This window comes from Helicoverpa zea, chromosome 7, assembly GCF_022581195.2.
Source record: "Helicoverpa zea isolate HzStark_Cry1AcR chromosome 7, ilHelZeax1.1, whole genome shotgun sequence".
Classification (NCBI taxonomy): Eukaryota; Metazoa; Arthropoda; class Insecta; order Lepidoptera; family Noctuidae; genus Helicoverpa; species Helicoverpa zea.
Genome location: NC_061458.1, coordinates 6,629,761 through 6,639,451, shown reverse-complemented (window position 1 = coordinate 6,639,451; position 9,691 = coordinate 6,629,761). Strand labels below are relative to the sequence as shown.

At 37.5% G+C, this 9,691-nt stretch overlaps 1 protein-coding gene across 3 annotated transcripts in view; it reads right to left on the bottom strand.

Moving 5' to 3' along the window:
- LOC124631652 (forkhead box protein O) overlaps positions 1-9,691 on the bottom strand; it is an 81,761-nt gene that overhangs the window by 4,585 nt on the left and 67,485 nt on the right. The window contains exons 5-8 of one of the 3 annotated variants that reach the window (XM_047166151.1): positions 9,281-9,508; positions 8,726-8,940; positions 8,427-8,626; positions 7,838-8,351 (exon numbers count right to left, since the gene is read on the bottom strand). In XM_047166151.1, the coding sequence (XP_047022107.1) occupies positions 8,169-8,351; positions 8,427-8,626; positions 8,726-8,940; positions 9,281-9,508 (826 nt within the window). In that variant the 3' untranslated portion in view covers positions 7,838-8,168. Of the gene's footprint in view, positions 1-7,837; positions 8,352-8,426; positions 8,627-8,725; positions 8,941-9,280; positions 9,512-9,691 lie in introns of all 3 variants that reach the window. The other 2 variants (XM_047166150.1, XM_047166152.1) reach the window with 2 other exon arrangements.

The window sequence follows — 9,691 nt, the reverse complement described above, 5'->3', positions numbered from 1 at the left end:
ATTTTATTGTTCTACTTTTTCTACTCTTTGCTTTAATGGGTTAAGTCTTCAGGTAATTATTTTGGTTTTTAATTAATTAAATTGGATATGAAAGTCATGCGTGAAGTTTTAAAACAAAAACAATGAAAAAATTTATTTGTTCTTCTATTATTGCAACTTCCTTAGGACTTTAGCGATTAGTAACCCCTTTCCCGTTATGTGGTTCTAAATTGGGGGAAAAGTCTTCGATTTGGGTTATACGTAGTCGCAAGGTTTAATAGTTGTTAAAATTTTAACTGTTACATATCTCGGCGTATGTACTACATATATCAGATAGATTGAAGATTTGAACTTAATATAGTTTGCTATTATTTGGTACATACTTTCAAAAACATAGACAAACAATCTCGATACTTTTATCCTCATAAAACTAATAAAGCCATCCCTATTTCGATAACAAGCTATCTGTCCACTAGACTATAATGGCGATTAGTTCACGAATCACGCGTGTTAATTGATCTATAGGGAATAACCTTGTGCCGGAGCCATTTTGAATGTCATCTCGTCGCGTCTGAGCGGTTGACTTTCAAGTGTTCGCACGCGCCGAAGATTATTGCGACTCAAAAGATAATGAGTCATATCCTTAATATTATTGAATGTTAATAGAATGAAGTTCGTGGTTCTGTTTATCTGTCTTGGTACAGTTACCTACTGTGCACTATAGATCGAATTCCTTACAATAAATCAGCATCAATTTTCTATCCCTTTTTTTTACTCTACGACCCCATATTGGTCTCAAAAACTTGTAATAAAATATCATCCAGATAGGTTAAACTTCAACTATTTATTTTAATTTAATAAGTACTTAGTTTAATGTTTTTATTCCCATCTGCTCTAATTTTCCTTCTAAGATATTTGAAAACATCTTTTGTCCCAGACATTTTCCGACCATCTCTCGCAAAACATGATTGTACCTAAATAAAACTAGCAAGCGGGTACGCAGTATTAAATGTTCAGATCGCTTAGATTGCACGAGTGCATTACATGAACATCACAATATTGCAGATTATCATCGGTCGTATCATTTGTTTCACGTGCATTAAGTGCACTGGGAACTTCCCTAACGCTACGTTATGGTTTTATAATGATTTCTGATTACGCATTACAATTATGACGTAGAGGTATGTGTCGTGTTAAAAGGACATTGTTATTTGCCATATCAATGTTTCTTTGTGCTTGTTTAAAATATCATTGTTTTCTTAGTTGACGGCTACAAAATGTTTTCTAGTACTACAATGGTACTACGTCGTAGCTCGTAGCTGAAAAGCCTACGCAGATTTTCTTAAATGATATACTGGTCAAAATTTTTTAAGTGATAAGACAGTAGCGGCGATTGTTTAATAGGCGATTTACCTACTTTTGTATATTTTGTGTCATACTTTTACTTTATACTGCCTCAATTAGGTACCTAAAATACTTTTACTTATCTTAGCAATTTTTATGAATTATTTTTGAAATACTTAGCAAAAATCTCAGTTTGCCAATGCCAGCTAATTTGCACAGAAGAGCGATTTACAAAAAGCGGTATGCTCGTCGCACTAACATTTACGAAACTTTTCCGATTTTTTCTTCGAACATGACAGTGTGATAATAAATCGAGTTTCGGATGTCACGGGTTATAAAGCATAGGCGTCGTCGGTTATCGAGAGAATCCGGTGAGGCGGGGCGGTGTTTGGCGCAAATTTATTCATACTAGGGGACTGGCGACCTCTTAACTCTTGTGTTATTTAGGGCACACTTCCTTTGCGCCGATTTGTACGGACATTTGTTAGATGCTGAGTATTTTTAAATAGCTGCTTTAGCGCCGTGGTTATGTAATCTGCGAGGAAGACTAGCATAGATAGGGAATCTTTAAATAAAAGTGACTAAGTTTTTTTTAACCTTCCTATAAATTGCAGTTTGAATCCTTATCGTGTGCATTTGCTTAAAAAAGTCAGTAATGCTGACGTAGGTATTTTACGACATTATTAAGATACAAATCTTGATAGACAATGAAACTCTATCGCTATTATTTAGCCATTCTTGAAGACAAATGTCAGACAAGACATTCTAAATTCGAAAACCAATTTCGGTTTCTAAATTCGAAAGTAAATTTTCATAGCGATATCATGGCCAAACTACGGACGGATTGTTCGCAATTACTTTTACTGCGAAAGTATTGTACTCAATGGGATGGGAATGAAAAAATGGGATTGTCTTTGCGACGGCCCCGTTGGCTTCTGAAGAGGGGTGCGGGGTGCGGGGGACGGGTAACTTGTTGCATGAAGGCGGGGCGGAGACGCCCAACGCCCATCGCACCACGTGTCGTGAAATTTCTGAAAATCCTGAACATGTTATCCGAACAACTTGTCTAAAGAGGATTAGCTTACTGGCTTATTATTTCTACATTCTGTCAAACAGCTTTACGTTGCTCGGTAGAATCACATCATGAAATAATTTCTGTGCTGACAATTAAACGACTATTGGAATTGTCTTTTACTGGAATCGAGCTTATTAACAATACGTAGAAGTTACTCAAAGTAGATTAAAATAGGCATATACGGATTCGAATTTTAGCAACTGCATAATTAATTAATTTTAGGAAAAGTTATTATGTGACTGCAATTTTGCCTGCATCACTTGTATGAGATTCATTGAACAGGTTTTAGGAAGTGAACCTGTATGTCCTGAAATTTAAGTTTATATTTAGACGAATGCTTGTTTGTCGTGTTTTAATTTATTTTGGATGACATTTTCTTTCATTACAACTGAAAGCTTCGGTTCCAGAATCAATTTGTCTTTTATATCGATTTGCCCGTGTTACTGGGTTGTTGAAATCAAATAGGCAGTCGCCATCTGAAACTTAAACTCCATATAAAGTTGGGAGAAGGCTGAACTTAATAAAATATTTCAACCAAATTTAAAACTGCCTTCCTAAAACTTTAAGTTGATAATATACATCAAAATGTACGCCGACCTAATTTGTATCGTCATAATCTCAACGCATTTGGGGTTCCGCAATAAAATCATAAAATCGTTAGCTAGGGGCGTGCTTCTGTAGACAGTTAACACGTAATCCAATTTGGACGGTCGACATCAACGATGAATGCTAAAGGAGCTTGGCAAAATTACAGTACACACCCTTGAACATTTTTTTTGTACGTTACTCTTGAAGAACGCTCAACTTTTCGTGATCAGCCTGTATCTTAGATAGTAACGCTTATTTGAAATTGGATAGGGTCGCTTTTAATTTGATGGAATGGTATGCAACAACGTGTTTAGCTATGACTGTGTATGACTATGTATGTCTGCACATACACCTATCGATTTTAGTTTCCTCCGATCAGGCCCGCCGCAAGCGGGCGTGCAAGGCGTGCACCGCACGCGGGCGGCACGTCCTAGGGGGCGGCAAATCGAGCGACTTATCACGTAGTATAAAAAAAAATACAATATCTTTTTACCAATGATTTGATTTCAATATTTCCAAACACAGCGATAGCGCTAAGAATATTACTTACACTGCCGGTTTCAGTAGCGTCTGTTGAAAGATCATTTTCAAAATTCAAAAGTATTAAAAACTAAGATCAACAATGCTCCAGCAGAGACTAAGTAATTTGGCTATAGTTTCAATCACGGCAGTAGCGTAGCGTAGCGTGGGGAGGACAAATGGCGGCACGATTTAGGTGGCGGCAAAATTAAACCATAATTACTGATTAGGTACTGAATTATGAAATAAAAATATTTTATTATAAATAGATAAGTAGACAAGCAATAAAATTTCAGAAAAAGCCGCCCTCGCTTTGGTCGTGTCCTGTCAATTTTGATGGGTTCACCCTTTGCATCCCCAAAAAATTCGCGCTCGCTCCGCTCGCTCTTTTTTTCATATGGAATGTGTCTTGTGCGGTGACTTTTTCAACGAGAAACCCACAAAAAAGTTGACGCTATCAAAATCTTTTACTGAATGAATCTTTACTAAACATTGCTATAGATATTTAAGTTCTTTAGTTTGGGTTATATAATAAACTGTTCTAAGTACTTTGATATACACATGTTGTTACCCATTAATCACAATCTTTTAAAACATAGGGGCCACTTGGCTAATGATTGCACAAGGGCGCCACACAAGTTCATTTACGGACATTAGCTAGAGACGCCTTAGGCTCCAGTTACTTTTTCAGATTATAAACTATAAAAATTTCGCGCTCGCTTCGCTCGCGCTTATTTACGATAGCTTCTCTCTTCTTGCAACCAAAATCTATTCAGTTCATCGGTTGTTGTGGTATTGGTAATGACAATTGTTAACTTGAAGACCAGATTTCCACAACCTTTTATGGGCTGCATGTGCTAATACATAATACCTAAACTTGGGGGCGACAAAATTGCCTTATGATTATATGGCTTAGTTTTACACTTCAGTAAACAAATATAATTATTGTACCTAATTAAAATACATATTTTATAATCTTAACGATTTTATCTTTTTTTTTAAAACCCAGTATAATAATATGTAGTCGTAGGGCGGCATAATCAGTTTTGCACGCGGGCGAACAAACAGCTAGCGGCGGGCCTGCCTCCGATAGTTCCACGAAAAAAGATCTTACTTTAGATAAATAATAATTCATTAACGGTCTAATGAGTGGTTTATAATTTGAACGATATATTGCCGTTTATGATGTGCGTAACAAATTCGTGCGAACTCCACATAAGGACAAAACAATTAAATTATTTATTTTCACGGAAAAATTACTTCTAAAACAATGAAATTCTAATTACTAATAGGTAGGTACTCATACGTATGTGAGTTCATGTACCTGAAACATTAAGATATTTCAGTAAGTATTCATGGCAAAAAGATTAAATTACAATATAAAAAGGCTACGTAAAACAGCATTATAGTAATTTTGTTGAACTTTGAAATATGTTTCAGAAAGTCAAACTTAACGTAGCGCCTTAATAAGCACCACAGAATATTTACGCTGTAAAGTAGGGGGGAGTGGGAGTCACGTAAATCTCAAGAAAATTGACATCCCTAACTATGTTGGCACTCATTTAAATAACTGATCAAACTCGCCACGAAGCTGTCAAACAATAAAGAGCTACCAACTTATTGGATATGCGACGTTCATCCTTCAGACTTATATTGAACGCCGAAATTGAGCAACTTTTTGAATTGATAGCATTTTTTTTACTTCTTTCGTAAATTGAGATTCGATGTCACGAGCCTAGAGTATTAAATAAAAGGCTTCTGCACTAAATAATTATGAATTATAGTCCGTTATTGGATAATTGTGTCCTTCAAATAATCCTTTTGTCACTTGAATAAATAATCATATTTTATGTTTTTATTATTCGTATTATAGATTAATTATGAATACTGAATGTTAGCTGTTTTACGTCAGCGGTAAATTACCACTCGATGTTAATAAGGAAAATTGACATAGGAAGTCTTATTTTTGGACATGGATTATTTAAACACATTTTTTAATACCCGTCACTTTTTAAAATAAACACTCTTGTTTCGAGTGATTGTTTGGTGTTCGTTTTTTTTTTATTTTTAGACCGACCAACAGTTTTTGGATTGAAATTTCTTAATTGTATTTATTATAAGCAGTTAAGACTTACCCGTTGCTATAATGAACCATTTTCACAACTGTCAAGTCAGTTATGGAAATGAAAATCTTAATACTGTAATAAAAATTCTGAAATAAATGTATAATTCATCACTCATCAGAGAGGCCATGCGGCAAATATTTAAAGTACTTACCTATAAGGCAACACCGAGGTGGGTATAAAAGAGCAAAGGAGCTTTTTTATTAAGTAGAAGGGCGGGGGGAGAATATAATGAATAAATTCCGTGTAAGGACCCCTCCTAACGCAATTGAAAACTTTTAACAAGTGCCGGGAAATCGTGTGTAAAGGTGGGCCCCGTACCTAATTACGCAGCTAGCCGAATGGAATACCGGATGAGTTCAGAAATTTAAACGATGTCTCCTCCCGACTCCCGGACACTTTATGAAAATCAGCTCGTTAATAAAATCGTTGAGTGTTGACCGATGTCTTGGCACACGGATTCCACCCGTCAAAAGATCGGAATACGAAATTAACGAAGTGTGCATTTGTTCTTAAAATTGTGTTACAAAATGATAAAACAAAAATATCTCACGCGCCGATTTATTGAGCAATCTGTAAAATATTACTCCCATTACGTAATTGCGTGCCAAATGAAAAGTTAAATCACGTTTTGGTACTTTTTAAAATCGAGTTTCTCGATCCGGAGTTTTTACCACCCATTAACTTTCCGTCGTGTCCAAGTATTAAAAAATTAACAAGATATTTTCCACCGCAAGTTCACCGTCTGCGGAGGACGTATTCATTCTTTTGTAACCCTAAAAAACAAGTCATTACCGAAGCGGGTTTAATCCAGCGTCGTGTTCTGGAGATTTTTTCGTGATATTCCATTATTCGGAGGCGATCGCTCGTCACGGCGCGACGGGCACCGTTTACGCTAAAATGATATGATTAATTACGAGTGCCGGTAGCTCCGGTCTCCCTCATTAGCGCACAAATAGGATCGTTCAATGGTGAAATTGAATCTTGAACGCTGGCAAACCACACTCAATAGGACTCTAATTATAATTATTATTCATATTAAATAAACGCCGCGAATTCGGTGTTTTGTTTTGATTGTTGTTTATCAATTTAGATTACCTAATAATGGTAATATAATAACATATATTGAACTATCTCTGATTTGTAAATGGAGTAACCATTTACTTTCATTTATTTAAAATTTCAACAAAATAAAAATAAATGTGAATAGCTAGCCTAGCAAAGATTTCAAAATCTCAATTTCACATTCAGTTGTTTATAGTGGCAAAAAATATTCATAGGCATAATATAATTTGCAAACAAATGATATGGCCGAAGCCTTACACCTAAGACTTTTTCTTTTGGTTCTTACATAAATAAAGAAGGCATCACGTCTCATAATCCACGTACAAAGAAACGTAAACATGAGTGATGTACTTATCTTTTGTAATACCTAATGTCGTAAATATGAATGTGACAAGGAATCCGTTCTTTACTGCAGATTTTGGGGGTCGCGTGAAAATACGCAGAGAACTACATATTTTGTGGTTCTGTTTTAGGTATAGTCGTAAAAAGGGAAAATTCATTTACGCTCTGTTTTTTTTCATAGCAATTGTCTTATGAATAGAGAAAAAGTTGGCATGGTAGTGGTACTCTCTTTTTATGTCAGGCATAAGGGCGACACGACTTGGTATAAAAAATAAATACACAATGTAGAATAAAAGAAAAATATTCACAACGGTATTTTCGTGCATTAATTTTGTTTCTATTGGGCGATATTGCAAGGTTGAAGTTTAATTACTCATAAGAACAAGATATATTTGATGAAGAACCTAATAATATATATTTTTTATATATCACGAGAGAATAGTTTGTTTGGTGGAGGCATTTATCACTTCAGTGCCACTCGCTGCAGAACTTTGTTATATCGTTGATATACGAGATTTATTGCCAGCCGCATTAAACGTTCTGGAATTTTCTTTTCTACACTTCGCATACGCAGCTCATGTCTTTGAAAGAGTTTAGAAGTCGTTTTGAAATGTATATTTTCTGCTGAGAGAAAACTGTCATTCGTACATTTCTGAGTAACGAACATCTTGGTAGATTTTATGAAATTTCATGTGTATGAAATGTTTTAAGCCTGAAATAAATCCCAAGGAAATCTATTCAATTTGAATGGCTATTGAGTTTATGTTACATAATAATATAGGTATATGCAGAAATAGATTACCTTTCTCGTGTATTCACGAGCGGTGCACAGCGCTCACCTCCCTCCAGGATCCACAATCCGGATTACGATACCCTATCTATATCACAAGCTTCCACCTAGCTTAGCACTAAAGCCTACACTAACACAATTGACTGCAACAACGATCGGTAACCGTCCACTTAACACTAAATAAAACTCTAACATTAGTTAACATGATAAAAGAACAAAAAATCTCGACTACAATGCAAAAGTAACAAAAGAAAAAAGTTGCGTCACATCGTATTTACAGTGGACAATGTGAACTTGTAAGTAGGTAACTGGTCCGAAGGTCCGAAGGTTCGGATGGTATGTCTCAGTGGACCCAGGAGGGGGCGACGGAGTAGGGCGCGCGGGGCCCGTTGCCGCCCGACAGCGTGGTCGGCACGGGCGGCGCGGGCGCTGCGAACTGGCTCTCGGCCTCCGCCGCCATCGCGCTGTGCTGCTGCGGGAAGTTGAAGTCTAGCGTGCCTTCCATACTTAGCTCGTGCTTTATCACCTGCCACAAAAAAAAGAGTTTCAGTGGCCTCAAAAATAATAAGGTTAGTCAATTTTGGGTGGCTGTAGTTCTTACCTCATCAACATTGCAATCGAAACCATGTTCGAGTGTTTCAATGTTAAGGTCTTCCGCGAGCCCTGTGTTGAGAGCACCCATAATCTGTCCCATAACAGTGGTGGGACCCATCGCTCCCGTTTGCACCATCATGCCGCCATTCATCAGAGCTGCGTCCGACGTCGTCACCATTTGCGTCTGATTGTTTTCTGTAAAAGGAACTGTTTTTAGACATGGTTAATTATCAATTCTTTTGGAAATCCAATTAGTGTTCTTATAAGTCTTCGCACGTATAATTTTGGGTTAGGTTTGTAGCATACCTGTTTGCATAATATCAGCAGGATCTGCAGGTGGGGGTGGCCTGACGAAGTGATCGAGTGCGTGCTGATGTGGGTGCGTGGGATGCGCCGGGTGCGTCGGGTGCGTGTACAGGGACGAACACGCGCAGCCCCCGTGCGGGTGCCTCGGACACCCGCCGTACGGGCTGTACCGGTAGCTGCCGCCCGATGACGAAGACGACGTCGTTGGAACGTACCTAGTGGAAACAGTTGTTTAGAACAATATTCTAGAAGCTGTACTGACATTGATATAGTTTTTCTTAGGCGTTATTAATTAGTTAATTGATTAATTATTGTTTTGTTTTGAGATTCAAAGGCCAGTAACTCTCAAAGGCCAAATAAGAACTGTCAGTATCAAAGTATCCAATCAATAGCCCGGGACATCGTAAAATTATTGAATCTAAAGAGATCTAATAAAGCAAAGCGTACTCTAGGGCAAGGCATTTACGACAATAACTGAATAAGTGGTCGAGGTCGAACTTTTGGACTATAACCAAAATTCCAACGTCGACACTAAGCTTACTACAAAATGCTTACGTGTTGAGGAATGGATCTGTTCCGGCCAGTTTCATGGAATCGGCGAGAGAGCCAGCGAGTTCGTCTTGTCCGAAGTCCGTTTGCGAGTAATCGTTGGCGGACGTGTAGTCTGTGTACTCTGGGCCCCAGTCAGGTTCTGTCGTGATCATTGATGGGATCGGAGACAGGCGGCCACACGACGACGCGTTGGAAGACACCCTCGGACGGAAGTCCGGCGACAACTGGAAACTGCTACGCGCAAGCGAAAAAGCAATCAAAAAAACTATACCAATCTTAACTGACGATGAGTAGTAGGGTGTGTAATTAAATTACCTATTGTAAAGGTACTTTTGTATAATTAATAAAACAGGTATTATTAATTATACAGCCTTATCACTTCCTCATCGACAATTGAGACGCAAAAAATTATAA